At 37.7% G+C, this 27,183-nt stretch overlaps 1 protein-coding gene across 16 annotated transcripts in view; it reads left to right on the forward strand.

The window, feature by feature from the left end:
* LOC100519072 (beta-mannosyltransferase 2) overlaps positions 1-27,183 on the forward strand; it is an 88,390-nt gene that overhangs the window by 46,908 nt on the left and 14,299 nt on the right. For 9 of the 16 annotated variants that reach the window (XM_021082396.1, XM_021082393.1, XM_021082395.1 and 6 more), the window contains 8 exons: positions 523-549; positions 5,238-5,282; positions 9,469-9,489; positions 11,183-11,191; positions 12,150-12,170; positions 14,164-14,184; positions 16,588-16,608; positions 21,003-21,023. In XM_021082396.1, the coding sequence (XP_020938055.1) occupies positions 523-549; positions 5,238-5,282; positions 9,469-9,489; positions 11,183-11,191; positions 12,150-12,170; positions 14,164-14,184; positions 16,588-16,608; positions 21,003-21,023 (186 nt within the window). The other 7 variants (XM_021082398.1, XM_021082401.1, XM_021082400.1 and 4 more) reach the window with 7 other exon arrangements.

Genomic DNA, 27,183 nt, shown 5'->3' on the forward strand with positions numbered 1-27,183 from the left:
GGTGTCTGTGTTTATTCCAAGTAATGTTATTTTTAAACGATAATTTTTATTTCAAGAGAATACATTTTAAGTATATTTGGATTTAATGTTTGTTTGAAGCTGTATATAAGTCCATCTGCACACAGAGTATTGTACAATGGTGGCTTTAGTCAATCTATGCTTTCTCTCTCTCTTTTGAAGTACCTCTTTTTGTGTACGAGTGTGTCTTTTCCTTTTATTCTGGAAAAGGTTTGAGACCCAGTACACACCAGTGATTGGCACATTCCATATCCTTTAAACCAGAGGGAGTGCCAATTCTACTGCCTTGCATTCTGCGATGTGCAGCTTAGCCTCCTTGCCATTAGGAAGGATACGAAAGTGAAATCTCATTTCCTTTGAAGTGAGGTGGTCTTTGAACTTGGCAGTTTTAATTCTCAGAAGACAGTTCTCAGAAACAACTTTGGAAGTGTTTGAAAGATTTGACCTTCTCCTTTCTGACACTGTGCCCTCCCTTTCAATGAACTGTTTCTTTCTTTCTTTTAGTTATGAATAAACGTCAAGAAGAAAAGGGTAAGTCCCATGATTGCATTTCCTTGTATACCGAAACATGGTTTCATCTGTTACTTGTGCCTTTCCCTTCACTTCCAAAGATTATAGTTCTCAACTCCAACATCTGCATATTTTACATGCTCTTCTGTCAAATCTGAATCTTATCTTTACAACGGTAGGTTTCCACTTTTATTCGCTATTGAATTATCCCAAAATATTGCTCTTTGACTAGTCTTATATTTGCAATATATGCAGACATTCCTTCTCAGTCAAGGTGCTTTACTGGTGCTTCATTTATCACATAATATTGGACTGTAACCTGGACTATTTGAATGTTATATGTCACAGAAACTCTGAAATCGTTTACATACTCTCTTTTTTTGTTTTTTTTTTTTTTTTTTTTTTTTGATCTTTTCGTCTTTTCTAGCACAGCACCCACGGCATATTGGAGATTCCCAGGCTAGGGGTCCAATTGGAGCTACAGCTGCTGGCCTATGGGCCAGAGCCACAGCAATGCAGGATCTGAGCCTCGTCTGCAACCTACACCACAGTTTATGGCAACGAAGGATCCTTAACCCACTGAGTGAGGCCAGGGATTGAATCTGCAACCTCATGGTTCCTAGTCAGATTCGTTAACTGAGCCACTACGGGAACTCCATGAAATCTTTTGTATATTCTTAAACAGTATGGAATTATTTGCTTTAGCGGACACTTAACTTGTTTAAACTCAAACTGCAAGCACTACAATGCCTGTGGTGGTTGACAATTGGGTCTCAGTTTGGGTTTTATCATAAGTCATCCCCATAAGCTCATGGCTGAAATTCAAAGGGATTTAGGACAAGTTCGTATGTCGCTCTGGGGTTCTCTTTTTTGGTTCTCCTCTCCTGCATTCCTCTTTCATTCTCCTGTGTTCTTAGTTCTTTCTCTGGTCCCTAGATACAAAAATAAGAGACTTTCTATTAGACTATATGCAGCATTGCTAACTGGGTGCCCTCAGGGTAAGCACACAACAATTAGGAAGCCTGATTTATGCTGGTCACTTGCTTCACGGTTTGACTCGCCAACAAATTTGGTCTGCGTTTGTTCACTCTCCAGGGCTTCCAGTAGTTGCTTCGTATATTTCATCCAAAGTTTATGGTTACCTTCTACGAGGAGGGTCAATTTGTTAGCACGCTAATTTCTCTCTATAGAGGCAAACAGTTAGGGCTTAAAAACATACCAGCCCATTTTAATATCTGTCAAATTTATTTCCTAAATGTTCACAGTGATGTACACTCTTGGCAGGATATGAAAATTCCAGTTACTCCACATGTTCACCAAAACTTGGCCTTATCAGCATCTGATTTTAGATATTCTAGAGAATGCATAGCATTATCACATGTTTAATTTGCATTCTTCCGATGGATGATGGAGTTGAGAATATTTGCAAATATGGATTTAGTGTAAAAATACATATTGTATAGTAAAAAAAACTCAGCAAATTCAATGAAGAAGGAATGTACCTCAATAGGCTAATATAAATATAATATTGGTCATACAAACAAGCGCAGCTAGCATCTCAATAGAGAAAAGCTGAAAGGCTTTCCTCCAAGATCAGAAAGGATGTGTGTCCACTCCTGCAACTTCCACTCAACATAGTTCAGGTATACCTCTTTTTACTGCATTTCATCCTACTGTGTTTTGCAGATATCACATTTTGTACAAACCGAACATCTGTGGCAACCCTGCCTTGTCAGATGATGGTTAGCACTTTTCAGCAGTAAAGTATTTTTTAATTGAGATATGCACATTTTTAGACATAATTCTATTGTGCACTTACTAGACAGTAGAATAGTGGAAACATAACTTTTATGTGCACTAGGGAACCAAACATTCATGTGACATATGTTATTGAATATTTCCTATATTATGGTGGTCTGGAACTGCAGCTGCAATATCGCCAAGGTATGTTTGTACTCAAAATCCTAGCCAGGGCATTAAGGTAATAAAAAAAATGAAAGGTATCCCATCAAAAAGGAAGGCTTAAAATTGTGTCTGTTTTCAGATGACATAAAAGTATATGTAGAAATCCATGGGGCTTTCATAAGAACATTGTTAGAGCTAAAAAATAAATACATTCAGTAGTTATAGGAAACAAAATCAGCATATAAAATAAGTGGCATTTCTGTATCCTAATGACAAACTATCTAAAAGAGAAATTAAGAAAGCACTGCCACTTAAAATAGCCTCAAATAGAATAAAATACTTAGGAATAAAATGAACCAAGAATGTGAAATATCTGTACACTAAAGGCTATAATGACACTGATGAAAGTATTTGAAAAAGACACACATAAAATATATATCCCATATTCATGGGTTGGAAGAATTAATTTGTTAAGATGTCCATATAACCTAAAGTAATCTACAGATTCAAGGGAGTATCTATCTTAATTCCAATGGGATTTTTTACATAAAGAGAAATCATAGTCTTAACATTTGTATGGAACCACAAAGGACCTTGAATAGTCAAAGCAATCTCAAGAAAGAAGAATAAAGCAGGAAACATCATGCTTCCTGATTTAACACTACATTCTAAAACTATAGTAATCAAAACTGTATGATACTGGCATATAAACAAAAGCGTAGACCAACAGCGCATAACCTAGAACCCAGAAATAAACCCATAAAGAAGTTAAATTTTTTTTTGATAAAGATGTGAAAAATACACAAGGGGCTCTTCAATAAACAGCATCGGGGAAATGGGATAACCACATGCAGAAAAACAACATTGGAAATCTATCTTACAAATCAACCCCAAATGGATTAAAGACTAAAAAATAAGATTTGGCATCACAAAACCACTAGAAAAAGACAGAGGAAAAGCTCTTTGACATTGGTCTTGGTGGTAATTTTTTGAATTTGACACCAAAAGCAAAAATATGTAATGGGATTACATCAAACTAAAAAGTTTCTGTACATCAAAGGAAACAATCAGCACAATGAAAAGGCATCTGAGAAACTGGGATACAAAATTGCAACTCATATCCGATAAGGGATTAGTATGGTGAATACATATAAAGAGCTCAAACAACTCCATAGCAAACCAAACATCCAAAAGGGAAAACAATAAACAAAAACCAACCAAACAAAAAACACTTGATACTTAAATTGGACAAAGTCCCTGAATAAACATTTCTCCAAGAAAGATATGAAATGTGCAAGGAATATATGAAATGGTACTCAACATCCTTGATCATCCAGAAAATGAAGCACAATAAGAGATCACCTCACACCTGCTGTAATGGCTATCATCACAAAGACAAACAATAACAAATGTGGGTAAGGGTAACAAATGTGGGTGAGGAAACCGTTGTGTGCTAGAGGGAAGGTAAAGTGGTACAGTTCTTGTGGAAAACAGTATGGAAGTACCTCAAAAATTAAGTCAGGTATCAGGACTTCTCATCATGGCTCAGTGGTAAGGAGCCCAACTAGCATCCATGAGGATGTGGGTTTGACCCCTGGCCTCGCTCAATGGGTTCAGGCTTTGCACGAGCTCTGTTGTAGCTCACAGACGCAGCTTGGATCTGGCATTGTTGTGGTTGTGACATAAGCCAGAAGCTGCGGTTTTAATTGGATCCCTATCCTGGGAACTTCCATATGCCATGGGTACAGGCCTAAAAAGCAAAAAACAAACAAAACAACAACCCCCTATCATATGATCCACCAATCCCTTTTCTGTATATGCACTTAAAGGAATTAAAATCAGAATCTCAAAGTAATATTTGCACTCTTATGTTCACTGCTGCATTATGCACAATAACCAAGATACTGCAAAACCTAAGTGTACAACAGATGAATGTACAAAGAAAATGTGGATAGGTATACAATGATATATTATTCAGCCTTAAGAAGGAATAAAATCCGGAGTTCCCGTCATGGCGCAGTGGTTAACGAATCCGACTAGGAACCATGAGGTAGCGGGTTCGATCCCTGGCCTTGCTCAGTGGGTTGAGGATCCGGCATAGCCATGAGCTGTGGTGTAGGTTGCAGACGCGGCTCGGGTCCCGCGTTGCTGTGGCTCTGGTGTAGGCCGGTGGCTACAGCTCCGATTCGACCCCTAGCCTGGGAACCTCCATATGCCGTGGGAGCGGCCCAAGAAATGGCAAAATGACCAAAAGAAAAGGAAAAAGAAGGAATAAAATCCTAGCTTTTGTGACAAGGTAGATGAACATGGAAGACATTTTGCTCACGGAAATAAGCCAGACATATAAAGACAAATATTGCAGGATCTGATTTATATGTGGACTCTTACACAAAAAATGAGAAAGAAAGAAAAAGTCAAACCCATAGAAACAGAGTAGAATGGTAGCTACCAGAAACTGGAGCATGGGGAAAATGGAGACATGTCTTTTAAAAGGAAAGAAAAAGAAAAAAGAAAGGAGAGTGACTGTTTGCAGGAGGTGGGGAGAGGGAACTGTGGGAAGTTTATTATTTAATGGGTACAGAGCTTCAGGGTTGCAAGGTAAAAAGAGTTCTGGAAATGGTTGTTGATGATGTTTGCGCAATAGGAATGTGCTGAATACAACCAAGCTCTACACATGAAAAATGGTGAAGATAATAAATCTTGTTGTGTATATTTCATCACAATAAAAACTGGGGAAATTGAATAAATTCAACAAAAGTCATGAAGTAAATAACTCTTCTCTTTTTTTTTCACTTTTACTGCAGAAAGAGAAGAGATCATGAGAAAGTCACAGGGGATTCCTGTTTCAGGCAAGAAATAACCTCCTCAATAACTTTTACTCACATTCCATTGGCAAGAGCTAATTATATCGCCAAATAATGTGGCAGTGGAGATAGATAATATACTCTGGCCAGGACGGTGATCTAATGCATCTCTCCTTTTATCAGTTGTGGGTCAAAAGAAGCAGGAGCCAAGTACGTTGGGTGTCCTGTGACTAAATGTTCCTGCAAGTACCAGCAAGATGCATGAAGCAATTACTCTAGAATGCTGCCATTTTTTTTTTCTTACAAGAATACAATCCTTAGACCTATAGTATCCTCCTTGAAGAAAATGTCAAGGAGGCATTTTTTTCCACAATTTTGTTTAAATTTCAAGGGGAGTCAACAAAGGAATAAATCAAATCAATGTATATTAGGGGGCTTTACCTGACGAATACTGCTCAAATAGTTTTGGACACATGAGTGCCTTTACTCTGTTCTTCGTCATCACTTTTTAAGCACCTTTCCTGTGTATGAGCAGAGGTTTTCCTTTTATTCTGAAAAAGGTAGAAGACTCAATGCAAGATCAATAGTTGATATATTTATTATCTCAAGTTATTGATTTTTGATTTGCTATGTTGCTACAATTTATGCAGATACTACTGTTTTTTTCTTTTTAGGGCCACACTTGCAGCATGTGGAATTTCCCAGGCTAGGGATCGAATCAGAGCTGCAGGGGCCAGCCTACACCACAGCCACAGCAATGCCAGATCTGAGCCACATCTGTGACCTACACTACAGCTCATGGCAATGCTGGATCCTTAACTCACTGAAGGAGGCCAGGGATCGAACCCATGTCCTCATGGATACTAGTCAGATTCTTTTCCGTTGTACAAAATGGGAACTCCCAGATACTAATTTTGAGTCAAGTAAATTATATTACTCATACACCTCCGAAGTACCAGCCTCTTCAGAGTGGCTGACATGAATGTTTTGTCCAAAATATATTCACGACATTTGACTTAGATCTGATCTACTGCCATTGAAGACACTGTTTCCCTTCCCTACATGGAATTTTATTATGAAGAACTGAATTTAGGCATTAGTTAAAAAATAAATTTATAAGACACACTTTTATAATATATCCATCAGTTGATGAAAATTTTCTCAGTAGGGTAGCACAAGAAAATTACCCTGTGATACTACTAAAAGCAGTGGTTCAATATGTTCTAATTTAGTTTTGTAGAAATTCCATACCACATAGCCTTTGCAATACAGAATTGTATATTCATATTGGTTAAAAAAAAACCTTATTAAATATCACAACCAAATAAAAAAAAAAGCCTAACTAATGACAAAAGGGTTTAGGACCATTTTTAAAAGGTGAACACGAAGGAGTTCCCATTGTGGTTCAGTGGTAATGAACCTGACTAGTATCCATGAGGATGTGTGTTCAATCCCTGGCCCTGCTCAGTGGGTGAAGGATCTGGCGTATAGGCTGTGGTATAGGCTGGCAGCTGCAGATCCAATTCAACCCCTAGCCTGGGAACCTCCACATGCCATGGGTGTGGCTCCCCCACCCCCCAAAAGAGACAGACAAACAAAAAAGTTGAACATGAGAAGTAATATTCCTGAAACTTTTTCTCAACAGTAAATTCACTCATTTTGTGCTAATTTTCATTTTGGGAAGAATACACACTATGGACAAAAGTGAGACTTCAAACACTATACTTAATGCGTGCATACTTACGTATGTGCCAAAATGCAAAGTATTTGTGTGTGTGTGTGTGTGAGTGTATGTTCATCTGCATTCTGGAAAGTTTAATTTTATTTTAAACATCAATTTTGTATTCATTTCATATTTTATTTGTATTTACGCATTATATTTTCTTTGATCTCCTCATTTTATGTTTCAGGAAATCCTCAGGGGAAAAAAGCTAAATCTTTTGGAAATATGTTAACTCACAAATCCCTTTTACACTACCGATTTCTCAAGGCCTTGAGATTCCCTGTTGCTAATTCATACACCTTTCCTTGTTTTGTACTCCTGAATCTCTAACTTTCTCTAATTTTCAACATATAGAGTTTCATATCGTGTACTTAGTTTCCCTTGGTTTCTCTCTCTTGAATCCTTTTCAATTCTTACTTTTTCTGCTCTGTATCATTTTCTTCCTCTAAACACTAACATTTTGTCTTTCTGTGACCTGTTCTGGTTTCACTAGGAAGTTGTTGAGAGGAACAGCACTCAGTTGGAAGGCACACTGTTTCCACTCTGTATATTTTTCCAGGACACCGCAAGATGGGAACTCTATCACATATTTCAAGTTCAAGGGCTCATTCTGATGCCAATGAAACTTTCCCAAATGAATAGAGATTTCCCAAACTAATTTCAAAGCCTATGAAATTTATGCTCTCATTGACCAGTCAATGCAAAATCAAGGCTTATTCTCCAACTGTGGCAGAATTTTGATTGCCCAAAGAATCCCAGGTATGAAAATATGTCCCATGAATATTCTCAGAATATTTTCTCACTGCAGAAATTATTCTGTGTTTTTGTCATTTTCAATATGACATTTACTGTCTACATAAACTGCAACTCCTATTAAATGTGTGTGGGAGGACTTTAAATCACAGGGAATGTTCAATTATTGTATATCTCTCAATTCTCAATTTTCCATGCGAAGTACATGAGCACCAATAACTGTGGGTTTTGCCAAATACATTCCTTACACACACATATACTTCATAGCAAGTCAATAACCTCTTAGTCATCATTTTGCAATGACAATTTTTAATTCAAGGAGAATTCATTTTACAATTATACTGATTTAACATACATAGAATATATGACTACTGCTACAGAAGAGTTGTGGACAGATAGGTAACTTTATTTTGTCCTTTTCATCTTTTCAAATATCTCTCTTGTGATTACGTTTGTGTTTTCATTTTATGATGAAAATGTCAGAGTTATATTGCAAAAGCAGAATCAGTGATTGATACATTTAGTATCCCAGAGGGATAGTTAGCACTCCATTCTACTTCCTTGCATCGGTGTATTGCCAGTGTGTGGGAGGACTTTAAATCACAGGGAATGTTCAATTATTGTCTTTCATCAAAGGGTGTATGGAAGTTTAAAAAAAAAAAACTCACATATTTCTGATTGGTGAGGTTGTCTTCAATCCTGTGGTTCCAATTCCCTGGAACATGTGTCAATTAGGATTCCAGTGAAAACCATAGCAGCGTCTGAAATGTTTGTCTTCCTTTTTTCCTGACATTGCGCCCTCACTTCAAGTTAACTACTTCTTTCCTCCTTTTATTTTCTCAACAAATATGAAGAAAAAAATGCTAATTCTCATTAATGTATTTGTCTGTGTACATACATAGTCAAAGTTTCATCTGTTTTTGCACTTTCCCTAAAGTACGCAGACATCTCTCTCACTGGACTTCCTTATATGTTTACCTGATTTTCTCTCCTATCTTGTCTTTGCTCTGAATGCTGTCATCTTCCTTTGCTATTCAGTTATCTCACATTGTTGCTTCTTGGATTTGTCTTTTGATTGCGATCTATACAGATATTCCTTTTGAGCCACATAAGCTTTATTAAACATACACATCTGAAATATTGGCATTTTCAATAATGATATGAACGTTTTGTCCAAGGTATGTCAGGTGATTTGATATAGACAATTTCACTGCCATGTGACACTTCCAGTCCTACTTTTCATGGAATTTGATTAAAAAGAACATTAGTTAGGCATTGATCAAAATAGAAATTAAAAAAAACCACAAAGTTGTGCATTTCTCTGTTGGTGAAAATGTTGTGACTAAAGGGAGCCCAAGTAAATTTCCCTATAGTATCCCTAGAAGCAGAGCTTCAAGATCCTCCCATCTAGTATTTATTGGAGAATATAGATTCAATGATATATGTAAATGAAAAGGCAATGTATTTATAAAATCATACAAACTGAATAATAAATGTTATTAATGTTTAAAAGGATAAGAAATGGACCACTAAATTCACTAATGTAATACCATTTTCACTTCAGGGAGAATCCTCTCTGGACAAAACCGGCCCAATACCACCGTATTTATGTGTTCATATTTTGAGTGTGTGGGTGTGTGTGGGTGTGTATTTGTGCCCTCATAGGTTTATTCTCATGTATAAATCTTGCATTCAATTTGAATGTTCTTCTCATTTCCCATGATATTTACATTGATCTCTCCATTTTAATTTCAGAACAACATCAGAGAGAATACGGTAAATTTTCTGAAAATCTGTAAATCGCCCCCAATCAAAGTGACTGCTCTCCTGTTGCCTTAACATTCCCTGCCTTGTAATCTGATACCATTCATTGGCTCACACGTCTCCTGAACATCTGCTTCTACTTCCTCAACTGATAGCTTATGGATGTTTCCCAGATGAAGTTCTCTTTCTTTGTATTTCCCACCTTCCATGATTTCCAATTCCTTCTTTCCCCACTCCATAGCAGTCTTTCCCAGTTGACAATGGCTTTTTCTATTGTCCAGGCATGTGCTATAATGTCACTTAGAAGGTGGTGGGATAAGGGGCACTAGGTTGATAGGAACACCCTTTCCATTTTGTATATTTTCCTGGACCATATCCAGTGTTAGGACGCCTGGACACATTTCATATTCATTGGCCAATTTTGATACCAGTGATATTTTCATGATCTAAGAGATGAGAGAGGACTCTCACTTGCTGAGCTCAGTTTGTCCATCCATTGTCCTTTCAAGGCAGGTGCAAGTTCTGATATTGGCCATTGGTCAAGTATGAGTTTGAGGCTCATTTTTCCACTGCTCTGGAACATATTACCCAAGCATTCCAAAGTATGCAAAATTTTTTTATGATTCTCATTGAAATTTTAATACAGACAATTATACGAACATTTCTTTCTCTTTAACTTTTTCAGTGAAACTATTTAATTTTATTAAACTTCAATTCCTGTTATATATTTGCAGAAGGAATTTAGTCCACAGGGAATTTTTCTTTTTTTTTTTAATCTTTACCATTTTTTTATACCAGAGCTGCACCTGTGACATATGGAAGTTCCTGGGTTGGGGTTGACTCAGAGATATAGCTGCCAGCCTATGCCACAGCCATGGCAAAACTGGATCTTTAACCCACTCATTGAGGCCAGGGATCGAACCTGAATCCTCAAGAGACTATGATGATCCTTAACCCTCTGAGTCACAATGGGAACTCCTCACAGGAAATTTTCAATTGCTACGTACCTCTCAATTTTCAATGTTTCATGTGCAAGACATGGAAACTCTTACTTTGGAATTTTGCCCAAGATGGTATCTTACAATACAAATGCAATTAGAAATTTAACATGCTCCATGGAATGGTATTTTTAATGATAATTTCTACTTCAAAGGGAAACCAATTCAAGTACATATAGACTTAATGTTTGTACGAAGCCGTATATAGGTACGTCTACACACAAAGTATTGTGCATTGGTGACTTGAGTCTATTTTTCCTCTCTCTTTACAAGCACCTGTTTTGTGTTATGAGTGCGTGTTTTCCTTTTACTCTGAAAAAGATACAAGGCTGAGTACAAACCAACGATTGAAATAATTCTATATCTTTTATTTTATTTTTCTATATAACTTTTTTATTTTCCCACTGTACAGCAAGGGGGTCAGGTTAATTCTATATCTTTTAAACCAGAGGGAGGGCCATTTACTGCCTTCCATTCTGTGATTTCCAGCTCAGTCCCTTTGTCATCAGAAGGTGCATGGAAATGAAATGATGCTTCCTTTGACTGCTGAGATAGTCTTTGAATTTTGCAGTTCCAATTCTCAGAAGACAACGATCAGAAATAACTTTGGAGGTGTTTGAAAGTTTTGTTTTCCTACTTCCTGGTATTGTGCCCTCATCTTGAATGAATTCTTTCTTTCTTTTTTTCATTTATTGACCAATATGAAGAGGAAACTGGTAAGTCCCATGAATGCATTTCCCTGTGTGCTTAAGCATGACTTTATCGGTTAACTGTGCCTTTCCCTTCAACTTCCAAAGATCATCTTTCTCAAATCCAACACGTGCATATTTTACATGATTTTTCCTGGGATCTTACCTTTGCACCTGAAGCTTTCCCCATATATTTGCTATTCAATCATCCCTCAATACTGCTATTTGATTTGTCCTGTTATTGCAGTGTATTCACAGACATTCCTTTTAAGTCGAGCATTTTTTACTAATCGTATGCCTCTGAAGTAATGGTTTGTCACAGTGGCCAAAGTGAAAATTTTGTCCAAGACATGCTCAAGTCACATGATTTAGACCTACTTCACATCCATTAACATGTCTTTTTGCTGAACATAATAAAATTGTATTTAAGTATAGTTAAAAGAGAAACATACACAATATTATATATTCATTGGATAATGAAGGTATTCTTAGTAATGGAGCCCAGGTGATATACCTTATAGTACCTCTAGAAGCAATGATGTAAGATCCTCCAATTCAGTGTATGTGGCTGTATGTGTCATGTAGATAGCATAATAAACGGATTGAATACACACTTTAATTAAAAGGCAAAGTACTTATGACATCCTATAAACTGAATGATAAAAGCCTAACTGTATCCAAAGGGATGAGGAACATTTTAAAGGTTAGCATGAGAAGTTCCAGTTCTAAAACGTTCACTCAAATCAGAATACTCACTCATTTTATGCCCATTTTCATTTATGAAGAACGCTCTTCAGATAACACTGAGATCTCAGCCACTGGATATGTGTATACGTGTGTGAGTGTGCGAGTGCTTTCGTGTACATATGTTTATTTGTGGGTGCATCCACGTGGGTTTAATATGAAATATGAATAGTGCCTTAAATTTGTATTACCTCCCTTTTCTACATTATATTTACATTGATATCTCCATTTTCTTTTTCAGAGGGACCTGAGAAAAGTGTAGGTAAGTTTTCAAAAATCCCTTTGCTTCCAAACCCATTAAAATGACAGTTTTCTCCTGGCATTATCATTTCCTGCCTTTGAATCTACATCCGTCCTCTGCCTTGCTCTTCTCCTGGATGCCGGCCCTTCCCTCCCCAATTATACGTGTATGCATTTCATTCTTAATTACCTCAATGTAACGTCATCTCCCAACCATCCATAATTTCCCATTCCTCCTCTTTTCATTCCTTACCTTTCTTTCTCGATGGACACCGACTTTTTCTGTTTTCTAGAGCCATGAAGTTGTTTCCCTGACAAGTTGCTGGGATGAAGGGCATTAAGTTGACAGGCACACTGTTTGTCTTCCTGAAACACAATCCAAAGATAGGAACCCTGTCACCTATGCCAAGTCCAAGAGACCATTTCCCTGCCAATGACACTTCCTCAAACATGTAGAGATGAGAGAAGATGTCTATCATGTGAGTGACGTTTGTCCATCCACTGTCCTCTCCTTTATAAATATCAATTATTAGTTAATGGGAACTTGAGGCTCATTTATCCACTGCTCATTAACATGTTATCCAAGGATTTCCAGGTTAAAAAAAATTTTTACTTGATTCTCATAGAAAAATTTTAACGAAAAATCATTTGCACTTTCAGTAACGCAATATTAATTTTGCCAATTTGAAATTCCTGATAAATAATTATAGGACTTATACCTCAGGAATTGGTCCATTATAACATACCTCTAAAATACCACTTTTCATTAAAATTTCATGACATGCCATTACCTAATATGATATCAAATATTTTTCACACTACAGGAATTAACTTTTTGTTTATTGAACTATTCTCAATGTACAATATTGTGTTAGATTCAAGTGTAGAGCAAAGTGATTCAGATATACCTGCAAATAATCTTTTTTCAGATTACTTTCCATTATAGGTTATTTCAAGACGTTGAATATACTTCCCCGTGTTATACAGGAAATCCTCATTGCTTATCTATTTTATACGTAGCACAGTGTATCTGCTAATTCCATATTTCTAATGATCCCTCTCCCATCTTTTTTCCCCTTTCGTGGCCTTAAGTTTGTTTTCCATGTCTGTGTGTCTGTATCTGTTTTGAAAATTAATTCATTTGTATTACTTTTTTAGATTCCATATATATGTTATTTAATACTTGTCTTTCCCTGTATGGCTTGCTTCACTAGTATGGTAACCACTAGGTCATCCATGTTGCTGCAAATGGCATTCTTGTGTTCTTTTTTATGGCTCAGTAGTATTCCGGTGTGTATATATACACCACTTCTTCTTAATCCAATCATCCATCAATATACGTTTAGGTTGTTTTCATGTCTTGGCTGTTGTGAAGAGTGGTGCAGTGAACATGCAGGTGCATGTGTCTTTTTCAAGGAAAGTTCTGTCCGGATACATGCCCAAGAGTGGGATTGCTGGGTCATATGGTAGTTCTATGCATAGTTCTCTAAGGTACCTCCATACTGTTCTCCATAGTGGTTGTACCAATTTACATTCCCACCAACAGTGTAAGAGGGTTCCCCTTCCTCCACACCCTATCCAGCATTTCTAGTTTGTAGATTTTCGTTTCCCCACTGAACGCCAAATACCCCACTTAATCATACAAACTGAAGAGTGAAAGCCTAACTACTGACAAAAAGTGATTACTAACTTTATAAAAAAAAATTACCCCCAGAACTAACATTTCTAAAATCCTCTCTCAATATAGTAAACTGACTCAGGTTATGCCCCTCTCCATTTCTGGAAATGGTTCTTAGCAAAAGTGACTATTTGGGCACTCTGAATGGCTTAGCATGTGTGTGTGTCTCCGCGGGTCTGAGTGCTCCCGTATACAAATGGTTCCATATGTGTGTTACTGTTTTGTGTTTGTGTGTACCAGACTATGAATGAGATGCACTTTAAATGCAAATTTTTAGTAAGAGTGAATTATCTTTGTTTTTTGAGGTTTACATTGACCTTCTCATTTTATTTTTCAGCGGAACGTCGGAAACTATTTGGTAAAGTTTTCTGACATTCTTTGCCTCATAACCTTGAAATGATTCTAATGTTCCCTGCATTTCTATCTGCATGACTTCCACTGCTTCTCTTTCCCTTCTTTGCCCTCCAATTTTCTGATATGGACCTACTCCCATTTTAATATCTTCTGTTTGGTTTTCCCCATTCTATGCCTTCCCACACCTTGATTTTCATGGAGTATCTTTGCTTTCCCATAAACATTAGATTTATTTCCCTCATTTATACATCTCCAGAGACTTGTTGATTTGACTGTGATTTTAAGTGTAATGTAAAAAACAAGAGATATTAGGCTCATCAGCACACCTCTTCCATCCTGTGTACGTTTTCTGATAAATGACCACTGAGGTAGAATCATTGTCACTTTTCAAGTTCAAGGGACAATAACCATGCAACTGATACTGGCCCAAACTTGAAGTGGAAAGCAAACTCCACATTTGCTGAATGAAGTTTCTCTACCTTCTGCTCAGTCAAAGGCTCATTTTCTCCTGTCATCCACTGGTCAAGAATGGAGTCAGCTCTAAGCTAACTCTCCAACAAACCTTGATCTTATTAATCAGTTGTTCCCAGGTATTTAAATAGTTTACCTAAAATAGTGTGGCATCTTAGCTTTCAAAATTACTCGTTCCGCAACCTGCAAATGTTCTTACTGTGTTTAGAAGGATATCATCTGTCCAGGGAAGGTCATGTGATAACAGATCTCTCATTAATGAAATGTTATGTTAGTGAAATGAAGAGTGGTATTGCTTGGCAAACTGTAATGAGTTTTTACAGAAAACGCTAAGTCAAACACTAAGATTTTCCAACCTCTGTACCCTTGATATGCTTTCATTTACATTTTTGTTTTGGAGAAATTGCATTTAGCCATCTATCTCTTTACACTTTGTAGGAAGCTAAGAGTGCCTAAGTCTCCATTAACGCATGTGTAGAGGAGGATTTACTCTTTACTGTATGTTTCCTCATCACTCTTTTTCTGGCCACACCCACAGCATGCAGAAGTTTCAGGGCCAGGGATCAAACCCAAGCCACGCTAGGACCTGGGCCACAGCTGTGACAACACCAGGTCCTTAACCTGCAGAGCCACCAGGGAACTCCATCATCCCTTATTAAATACATCTCTAGTATATCTGCTCATGGAACATTTTTTATTCTGAAAAAGGTAGGCGGCCCAACACAAGCCCAATGCCTGAAAATGCTTAATCAGGAGGAACGCCTATTCTACTTCCTCTGATGAGGCCATTTCCAATCTCACATTCATGTGGGAACCAGAAAGTATGGACTTAAACCTGCACTACTTCCCATTACTTACTTGGACATTGAACCTCATGATTTAGATTCTCCTAAGTGGAGGGCCACTTGAACTTGAAATTTTTGACCTCTCCTCTTGCTGCCATTGACCTCTTGTTTTTAGTGGATAGGTGTTTCCTTCATTTTATTTGACTGATTAGTTAAGAGGAAAAAGGTATATCTCACAACTTATATCACTTTGTACCTAAGCAGGTTTCATACGATTCCCATAACTTTGTCTTCAACACGCAGTTCCCATCTACCCCAACACCTGCAGACATAAAACTTACATGATTTTTCTTGTTATTTAGTCATTGCAGATCAAAGTTGCCTTCTGCATTGGTTATTCTGTTTACTTCCATTCCTGCTTCTGTGATTTCTCTTCTTGATACAATCTAGGCAGACATTTCTTTGTGTCAGCTAAATGTCACTAACATTAGTAATTACACATTTCAAAGTTCTGCCACTTTCAAGCTTCTGCAGTACGAGGTTTTTTCCAAATATGCTCAGCTGTTTGATTTACAACCACTTTCACTCTCATTTAGGACTGAAATCCCTTCTTTCACACGTGAACGTGATTTCATTAAGAAGGGCTTCCCTTAGGCACTATCTAACATAGAAACTTGCATTACAAAAGTTTATGTGTTCACCAGTAGACAAAAGTGTGAATAGAACTATCCAGGGAACAAACCCTGCATTTCCTCTGCAACACTGGCCAAAGATGTCAACGCAATAGTTAGAGCATCTTGAGACATCTTAGCTATTACAGTAGTGATGTTGACTCCATCTATTATTAGAGCTCATAATCCTAGTAATAAAGCAGTAGTTATGGCAAAATAGGTAAAGAACATTTTTAAAATGTAACATTTGGAACTATTACTTGAATAGTTTGTCCTTAGTTAAGATGACGTTTATTTTTTACTCTTATTCTCCTTCAGGAGAATGCTCTCTTGACAAAATAAGATGTCATCCACTCTGTGTGTGTGTGTGTATCATTATTCAGCTAGTTATAAGTTTATATATGAATTGTCTAATAACTTGTGTTTCCTGTTGTTCCATTTCCATGATATTGACCTTAAACTTTTCACTTTATTTTTCAGAAAAACCTCAGGGAAAAAATGGTAAGTGTTCTAAAAAGTTGTTACTCATTAATCCTTTTTACACGACTGATTTCTTGAGGTCTCGACATTCCAAATCTCTTAATCATCATGCTTTTCTTTGTCTTGTCCTTTTCTGGAATGTGTATCTTTCCACTTGCAATTTTTCGTTATAGAATTCCCCATAGAAAGTTCTTTCCATGAAGCTTTCCAGCCTCAAATCCACATCCAACTCTGCTCTTTCTATTATTTCTTCACTATCAATAATAGCACTTTTATGTTTTTTTAGAGAATGGTTTCAGGCTCATTAAAAAGTCCATGAGTTGGACGTTTGTTTTATATTGTGAATGACAGAATGATCACCTTGGTGGCCTGAATTCTGTTTAACAATTGTAGAAGATGGAGTTCCCGTAGTGGCGCAGTGGTTAAGGAATCCGACTAGGAACCATGAGGTTGCGGGTTCGGTCCCTGCCCTTGCTCAGTGGGTTAACGATCCGGCGTTGCCGTGAGCTGTGGTGTAGGTTGCAGACACGGCTCGGATCCTGCGTTGCTGTGGCTCTGGCGTAGGCTGGCGGCCACAGCTCCGATTGGACCCCTAGCCTGGGAAACTCCATATGCCGCAGGAGCGGCCCAAGAAATAACAAAAAGACAAAAAAAAAAAAAAAAAAAAAAAAAAACAAAAAAAAACAATTGTAGAAGAATTCTAAATCTCAAGAACTGTTCAATTGTTCTTTCAATTCTCAGCTTTTGATGTGAAACCTAAAGAAACCATTGCCCTGAGAAGTTATCGAGAATTTTTTTCCTAAGACAGCATAAAATTTTCATAATGTTAATGTCTTTTAATCATTATTTTCAGTGATCGTTTTTTTTTTTTTTTTTGTCTTTGGTCTTTTTTTTTTTTTAGGGCCTCACCTGCGAAATATGGAGGTTCCAGGCTAGGGGCTGAATTGGGGCTGAATTGGAACTGAAGCCATCAGCCTATGCCACAGCCACAGCAGCACATGATCCAAGCCGTGTCTGGGACCTATACAGCTCACTGCAACACCAGATCCTTAACCCACTGAGTGAGGCCAGGGATCAAACCCGCGTCCTCATGGATGCTAGCAGGCTTGATAACCACTGAGCCATGACAGGAATTCTATCAGTGAAAATTTCTGTTTCAAGGATAATTCAATTCAGAAAGGTATCAAATTAATATATTTGGCATGATTTAAATGACTTCTGTGGGAGGTATATTTGTGAAGAGATGAGTCTTTGTTCTTCTCAGTTTTTTTAATGTACCTCTCTCATGAATGAGTTTTTGTTCATTGTCTATTTATTCTCTAAAAGGACACGGCCCAAGGCAAGACCAATGATTGACGTAACTTTTATGGCTGAAGGGAGGCTGTATTACCTCTTTGTATGGTATCATTTTGACATTATTCTTCTTGGAACACAGGCATGTATGGAAGTAACACGTTTCCCTCCACTTGGTGAAAAGGACTTTAGGTCTCATGGTTCCAATACTCAGAAACGTGCCTCAGTTAGGACCCCACAGAAAACTATGGCAGTGTTTGAAAACTTTACCTTCCTCCATTCCTGACATCTTACTTCTTTGGGGGTGAATTTTTCATTTCTTCCTCTGACTATCAGCAAATGTTAGGCAAAAGGGCAAATTATGTGGTCATTTTTTCTGTGTAATTTCACAGTTTCATCTGCTTTGTATCTTAGTCTTCGGTGCTCGATCACCATCTTCTTCAAGGTCAACGTACATACATTCTTGTTTAACATCCGTTTTTTGTAATTGTATTTTCAATCACATTTTGGTTTACAGATTGAATGGAATTTAGGAACACATTTTGTCAACGCATGAAATAGACTTCATAGGACTATGGCAGCAGATACAGTTTGTGACAGAGGGGTACTTTTCTGTACTTTTCCATTACATTTTAGATGCTTGTCCCATATATGTGAGCAACTTGGTCTTTTATGGTGAAAGAGCAGGAAGGCCCGATGGAAGATCAATGATTGTCGTGGCTTATATCAGAGGAAGGTCTGCTCTATGTTCTGTCATTATTTCCTTTCCTATCTTAACTCCTTGTGCACAAAAGTATGGGAGTATAAAACAACATTGCCTTTCATGGGCTACCTGGCATTTGCAACCTTCCTAAGATTCCAAGTCTTAGGAATGTGGTTCAAGTTTAAGGAAAAAGTGAACAATGGAAGGGTTTCAAATTATTGGCCTCTTCTCTTCCGGATATTGTGCCTTCATTTGTATTTTAAATGGCTATTTCTTCTTTTTATTTTTCAGCTAAGGGTGAACAGAATAATGGCAAGTCCCTTTAATACTTTACACCTTGTATTTTGTCACGTTTCTCCTGTTTCTATATCATTTGTCTTTGATGCTCCATGATCATCTTTCTCAACTCCAACCGACACATATAACGTCACATCATAATTTTTTCATTTCTTCATTGTTATTTTAGCTAAAATTTATCATCTTCATATGTTATTCAATGCCCTATTTTCCTTTGATTTATTCTAGCCTTGCTACTCATATAGAAATTTCCTTTTTCTCAAATATATTCTAATGATAACTAACTTGTAAAATTTTGCTATTTTTAAGTTCTTTGTCCAAGATGGTTGCACTCATTTGACTGAGAAGCCCATAAACTGCCAATTAATAGTTCACTTCTTTTCTTTTCATCTGACTTTGTGAAAGTAAGCGTCATTGAGGTAAAGTTAAAAATTAAACTTCCATAAAATACGAATACACATTAATTAACCAAGAAAATGATGTGAATAGAGGCACCCATCAACCTGACCTGAACTGACTTGAATGTCCTATAAAAGCAGTAGTTCAGGATTCTGTAATTCAGTGTCTGGTGAGTTAATATACCAACGCTACCACTCTAGGAACAAAGAATGTATTTAGGAGAAGTCAGATGAGATATAACCATAAAAAACTGAGGAGTAAAAGACTACATACTTTCAAAAGAAATCATGAACAAATTTATCAGGTCCATAACCAGAAATAGTATTTCTCGTTTTCTCATTAAGAACATGTATTTGTTTTCCCCTCTTCATTTATCGCACACTATTCAGTTCTCAAAAGGGAGCTTTCAGACACGGAATGTGTGCACATATTTGTTTATGTGTGTAAGTGTGTGTGTGTTTGTATCTGTCTGCATCTTGATAATTTAATTTTATGGGCAGATCTTACAATAAATCTGAATTTCATTTATGTTTCTTTCCAATGAAATTTTCCTTGGCTTTTCATTTTATTTTACAGATGAACATCAGAAAAAGGATGGTAAAGGCTCTTTTATATCCCTTTACTCCCCAAACACTGTAAAATGTCAGCTTTCCTGATGTCGAAAATATATCCCAGCTTTTAGTGAGCAGGTCATCATTGGCTCGCCCTCTTCCAGATCTCTACTATTCTAGCGAGATATTTTGCTTACGGACTTCTTCCATGTTCTTCCCTTTTCTGCTCTTTCAAAGCTTACATATTCCAATATAATAAAAGATAATTCATTTCGGACATATATCAAATTAATGTATTTGGCAGGATTGAAATGACTACTGTTAGAAGCAGATCTGTGGAGAGATGAGCGTCTTTACTTTCCTTCTTTACATCCTTTCATGTACCTCCCTTGTGAATGAGTCTCTGCTCGTTGTCTGTGTATTCTCAAAAAGGACAATGGCCTAAGGCAAGACCAGTGATTGATGTGACTTTCATGGCTAAAGACAGGCTATAATACTTCTTTGCATGACATCATTTTCAAAGTCATTCTTTTAGAACACAGACACGCAGAAATACAACACTTTTCCCTCTAATTGGTGAAATGGCCTTTGAATCACACGGTTCCTTTACTCAGAAATGTGTGTTGATTGGGACCCCATAGAAAACTATGGCAGTGTTTGAAAGTTTTACCTTACTTCTTTCCTGACATGTTACTTCTTTGGGGGGTAATTCCCAGGTATAAAAATAGTTCCTGTATTTTTCTTGGAATTGTTTCTTCCAACAATAGTAATCACCTTTCTTTCTTTCTTTCTTTCTTTCTTTTTTTTTTTTTTTTTTTTTGGATTTTGCACGACACATTAATCATCTTGGAAGCCTAAATTTCTTTAATGCTTGTAGATGAATTTTATCTCCCGGGAAATTTTCAATTGTCAAGTACCTCTCTTGTGAGTTAGTTTGTGTTTGTTTTCCGCTTTGCCTGGTTCATTTTCACTCTTTGGCAACCAGGCATCCATGAAAGTACAACAATATTATCCTCTGATTGCTGAGATGTCCCTTGAATCTCATGGTTCTGATGCTCAGAAATATTCTTCAGTTAGGACTCCTCAAAATAACCTATGGAAGGGTTTGAAAACTGTGTCCTCCTAACACCCTGATATGTTATTTACATGGACCTCTTTTTTTTATTTTTCAGATGTTCCTGAAAAAATATTTGGTAAGTGTTTCTTACACCCTTTGCCCCATAACCTTTTAAACAACTGCTAACATTCCCTGCCTTTCTTTCTCTATGCCATCCATTAGCTCATCCTTCCTTTCTTCCATATTTAAGATTTTTGAATATGAAGAAAAAAATAAAAGTTCCCATCTGAGCCGAAACGAATCCGACTCAGAACCATGAGGTTGCAGGTTCGATCCCTGGCCTTTCTCGGTGGGTTAAGAATCCGGGGTTGCCATGAGCTGTGCTGTAAGTCACAGATGTGGCTGGGATCTGGCGGTTGCTTTGGCTCTGGCATAGGCCAGCAGCAACAGCTACTATTCGACCCCCTAGCCTGGGGACCTTCATATGCCACAGGCGCAGCCCTAAAAAGGACAAAAGACAAGAAAGAAAGAAGGAAAGAAAGAAAGGAAGAGAGAAAGAAAGAAAGAGAAGAAAGAAAGAAAGAAAGAAAGAAAGAAAGAAAGAAAGAAGAAAGAAAGGAAGGAAGGAAGGAAGGAAGGAAGGAAGGAAGGAAGGAAGGAAGGAAGGAAGGAAAGAAAGAAAGAAAGAAAGAAAGGAGGGAGGGAGGGAGGGAAGGAAGGAAGAAAGATTTTGAATACGGACTACTCCCATATTAATTTCTTCCCTCTCTTTTGCCTAATTCCATTCCTTCCTAATACTTGTTTTCCTTTACATGCCTTTTCTTCTCTTTAAACATAGGTGGAAAAACGAACAACAAAAAACACCTTTTATGTCTCCAGAGAATTGCCCTGCTTTAATTATGACTTTTGGAGGGATAGCAGTGTTAGGCTGATCACTACCTCCCTTCAATTCTCTATATATTTTCTTGCAAATCACCAGAGATGTAGAATGTCTGTGACATTTCAAATTCAAGGGACAGTAATTAAGCAACTGACACTGACCCACAACCTCTTTGGGTGGAAAGCTCCAAATCTGCTAAATAAATGTCTTCCACCTTCTGCTCTTTCAAAGACTAAAATTTCAGATGTCATTCCCCGGTCAAGTGTGAGCTCTAAGTCAAACCTCTCACATTCACATTGATCATACGACCCAATAGTGCTAGTTATCAAGGTATTTTGTTTTGTTTTGTTTTGTTTTTTCTTTTTACCTACTATGGTGTGGCCTTTTTTTTTTTTTTTTGATTTCAAAATCATTAGTTCTGCAAACTGCAGACTTTCTCTGCAGTATGTTCACCTGCTAACAGAGGGTTGTCTGATAACATATCTCTCAGTAAGAAAATGTTATGTTAGTGAAATGAGAAGTGATTTTCCGTGGAAACTTAAAAGATTTGTTCAGAAAGCACTAATTCAAAACCAAAAGTTTTACCTCATCTATGCTCTTGATATTTTCATTGACACTTTTGTCTCAGGGGAAAGGGAGTTTAGCAATATATTGCTTTGAAGTTTGCAAGAGGCTAAAGTGGCTACTGCTATAGTAACCCATATGCAGAGGAGGGCCCCTTTACTGTAGGTTTTAAGAGTATTTTATATTATCATTTAAGTAATTATTAAATACTATACTATTTTAAAATATATCTCTTGTATATCATATATGTTCATGTAAGTTAAATACTATACTATTTTAAAATATATCTCTTGTATATCATATATGTTCATGTAAGTTTTCTCTTTTGAAAAAGTCATAGACCCGGAGTTCCCGTCGTGGCGCAGTGGTTAACGAATCCGACTAGGAACCATGAGGTTGCGGGTTCGGTCCCTGCCCTTGCTCAGTGGGTTAACGATCCGGCGTTGCCGTGAGCTGTGGTGTAGGTTGCAGACGCGGCTCGGATCCTGCGTTGCTGTGGCTCTGGCGTAGGCCGGTGGCTACAGCTCCGATTGGACCCCTAGCCTGGGAACCTCCATATGCCGCGGGAGCGGCCCAAGAAATAGCAAAAAGACAAAAAAAAAAAAAAAAAAATGAAAAAGTCATAGACCCAAAGGAAGACCAATGATTGTTAAGTCCTTTCTTCCATAGGTAGTGTTATACTAAATTTTGCATGGTGTCATTCTCAGTTTCTTACTCCCTTTTGCACCCAGGCATACATGGAAGTACAATAATATCACCCTCTAACTGGCGAGATGGACTTTGAATCTCATGATTCCAGTTCTCAGAAATGTGTGTCAGTTTGAACCCAGAAGAGAAAACTATGTCAGGGTTTGAAAATTTCGTCCTCCTCCCTTCCTGACATGTTACCCACATGTTTGAGTGAATTGTTTCTTAGTTCTTTTGCCTTATTGGTAAATGTGAGGCAAAAAAAGGCACATCCTGGGCCAGCACAAGCCCAGTGATTGATATTCACTAACCCAGAGGAACTCCCATTCTACCTCCTCTTGGGGGGCTGTTTCCAGTCTCAGACTCTTAAAACTACACTCATTCTCCTCAGTGAGATGGACTTTGGTGCTTATGTTTTAAATTCTCATAACAGTCAGTCAGTTTGAACTCAAGAGAAAGCAAAGGAAGTGTTTTGACCTCCTCCCGTCCTAACATGGTCCTCTTATTACCTGGAATGAACTGGAGTTTTCTTCCTTCCATTGAGCGATTGGTGTGAAAAGGAAAATGATATGTCTCATAAGGTATTTCACTGTGAACCCAGCATGGTTATTCAACTTCCACCATTTGTACTTCTTTTTCTTTTTTTTCTTTTTTTCTCCACCCCATGGTGTATGGAGTTCCTGGTGCAGAGATCAGCTCCAAGCTGCCGTTGCAACCTACACCACAGTGGTGGCAAGGCTAGATCCTTAACCCCCTGTGCCTGGCCCAGGAATGAACCTCATATCTCAGCACTCTAGAGATGCCACTGATCCCACTGTGCCGCAGTGGAAACTCCTCACTATTAGCACTTCTGGGATTTCTCTTTTTGGTCCATCTAGGCAGACTTAGTTTTTGTGTCCATTAAATGTGAGTAATAATACATTTCCAACCTTCTGAGGTGTGAGTTTTCTTCAATGTGGGCTGAGTTGTTTGATTTACAAACACTCTCCCAGGCTTTTAGGACTGTAATACCTTCTTGTCATATGATTTCAACAAGACCTGCTCCACTTAGGCTTGGCTTAAGATAGAAATTTGCATTGTAGGATTTTAGGCATTCATCATTTAACAAAATGTGAACAGATTCATCCAGGAAACAAACCCTGCATTTTCTCTACAGCACTGTTTCAAGTTGTTAATTGTTGTAATGGCTTCTTAAGAAATTTTGGGTTTTAAAAAAATAATGAAGTCGACCTCGACCATTAAGTAACAGCCAAGGAACTTATTAGAACTAAGAAATGGAATAATTATGGCACTACCATTGCCAAAATAGGAAAGAATATTTTTTAAAGTAAACTTGGAGCTATTATTTTAAGACTTTTCCCCAATAAGGGAATATTTTTATATTTTACCCCTATAATCTTTTGGGAGTACAATCTTTTTTTTTTTTTTTTTTAGTTCTTACCTTTTATTTTTTTTTCTACTGTACAGCATGGTGACCCGTTTCACATACCTGTATACATTCTTTTTTCTCACATCATCATGCTCCATCATAAGTGACTAGACTGAGTTCCCAGTGCTACCCAGCAGGATCTCATTGCTAATCCATTCCGAAGGCAATGTCTGTATCTATTAACCTCAAGCTCCCAGTCCATCCCACTCCCTCCCCCTCCCACTTGACAACCACAAGTCTATCCTGCAAGTCCATGATTTTCTTTTCTGTGGAAATGTTCATTCGTGCCGTATATTAGATTCCAGATATAAGTGATATAATACGGTTTTTGTCTTTCTCTTTCTGACATACCTCACTCAGTATGAGAGTCTTTAGTTCCATCCACGTTGCTGCAAATGGCATTATTTCGTTCTTTTTTATGGCTGAGTGGTATTCCATTGTGTATATATACACACCACATCTTCCTAACCAATCATCTGTCAATGGACATTTGGGTTGTTTCCATGTCTTGGCTATTGTGAATAGAGCTGCAATGAACATGCAGGTGCATGTGTCTTTTTGAAGGAAAGTTTTGCCCGGATATATGCCCAAGAGTGGTGTTGCTGGGTCATATGGTAGTCCTATGTATAGTTTTCTAAGGTACCTCCATACTGTTCTCCGTAGTGGTTGTATCAGCTCACATTCCCACCAAGAGTACAGGAGGGTTCCCTATTCTCCACATCCCCTCCAGCACTTGTAATTTGTGGACTTTTTTTTTTTTTTGCCTTTTTTTTTTTTTTTTTTTGCCATTTCTTGGGCCACTCCTGCAGCATATGGAGGTTCCCAGGCTAGGGGTCGAATTGGAGCTGTAGCTGCCGGCCTACGCCAGAGCCACAGCAACACAGGATCCGAGCTGCGTCTGCAACCTACACCTCAGCTCAGGGCAACACCGGATCATTAACCCACTGAGCAAGAGCAGGGACTGAACCCGCAACCTCATGGTTCCTAGGATTCGTTAACCACTGTGCCACGACGGGAACTCTCTGTGAACTTTTTAATGATGGCCATTCTGACTGGTGTGAGGTGGTATCTCATGGTAGTTTTGATTTGCATTTCTCTAATAATCAGGGATGTTGAGCATTTTTCCATATGCTTGTTGGCCATCCGTACATCTTCCTTGGAGAACTGTCTAGTCAGGTCTTTGGCCCATTTTTCCACTGGGTTGTTGACTTTTTTGGCTGTTGAGTTGTATAAGTTGCTCGTATATTTTAGAGATGAAGCCCTTATCAGTTGCATCATTTGAAACTATTTTCTCCCATTCTGTAAGTTGTCTTTTTGTTTCCTTTGCTGTGCAAAAGCCTGTCGGTTTCATTAGGTCCCATTGGTTATTTTTGCTTTTATTTCTGTTGCTTTGGGACACTGACCTGAGAAAACATTTGTAAGACTGATGTCAGAGAATGTTTTGCCTATGTTCTCTTCGAGGAATTTGATGGTATCTTGTCTTATATTTTTTTTAACAAACTGAGCTCTTATCCACTGTGTGTGTGTGTGTGTGTGTGTGTGTGTGTGTGTGTGTGTGTGTCTATGTCTGTGTGTCTCTGTGTATCTGTATGTGTTCTGGCATTCAGATAGTTATAAATTTAGACATGAATTTTGCAATAAATTTTGTTCTGGTGTTCCATTTCCGTATTGACCTTAAACTTCCCATCTTATTTTTATTTCTTTTTAGAACTTCAAGAAAGAAATGGTACGCACTCTAAAAATCATTATTCACCAACCTCTTTAACATAACAGACTCCTTGATGTCTTAACATTCCCAGATTCTTAATTTCTGTGCTTTAGCTGGTATTTCCCTTCCCTTGAATGTGTACCTTTATGTCTACAAATTTAATTATAAACTTCCTGATGGAAAGTTCTTGCCATCTCATCTCCCCATCTAAAGTCCGTTTCAATTCTTCCTTTTCCCATTCTAGATCATTCTTTCCCATAAAAATTACCATTTTTTTTTCTGCTTTCCAGATACAAGTTATAGGCACACATAGAGATAAAGACATTATGTTAAAAGGCAGAGGGTTCCATTCTGTTTCTCTTCCAGGACACATGCCCAGTTAGGACTTCCATCATATGCCCATTTCTAGGGCCCACATTTATGCCAATGAGATGTCCCCAAACCCACAGAAATCAGATAGCATGTCCAGTGGGCTGAGTGAAGTTGGCCAATTCATTGACCCTTCAAAGCTGTGTGTATTCTGTTATTTTTCCTTGCTTGGCCATGAACTTATTTGCTCCTTTGACTTTTATGAGTAAATGTGAAAAGAAAACAAGCAAATCCCGTTAATGTGTATTCCTGTGTCCCTCGCCATGGTTCCATCTGATACAGTATTTTGGTCATTAGTCAAAATCTCCATCTTTTTCTTTTTTCTGTTTTTATTTATTTATTATAAATTTATTTATTTACATATTATTAATGTTAATATTACCACAGCTCACCCTAATGCCGGATTCTTATCCCAGAGAGCAAGGCCAGGGATCAAACCTATACCCTGATGAACACTAGATGAGTTCCTTTCCACTGTGCCTCAGTAGGAACACTCACCACCATCTTTTTCAAAAACCATATCCTAACATTCTTACATGACTCCTTTCTCAGCTCTTTGTCTTCTCAAGGTATACTGCACGTTCCTTTGTTATTCACTTTCCCGCATTGGTATTTCTGTGATTTGTGCTGCTGCTGCAATATCTGCAGGCATTTTCTTC

The sequence above is a fragment of the Sus scrofa genome, unplaced genomic scaffold (assembly GCF_000003025.6).
Source record: "Sus scrofa isolate TJ Tabasco breed Duroc unplaced genomic scaffold, Sscrofa11.1 Contig770, whole genome shotgun sequence".
NCBI classification, from domain to species: domain Eukaryota; kingdom Metazoa; phylum Chordata; class Mammalia; order Artiodactyla; family Suidae; genus Sus; species Sus scrofa.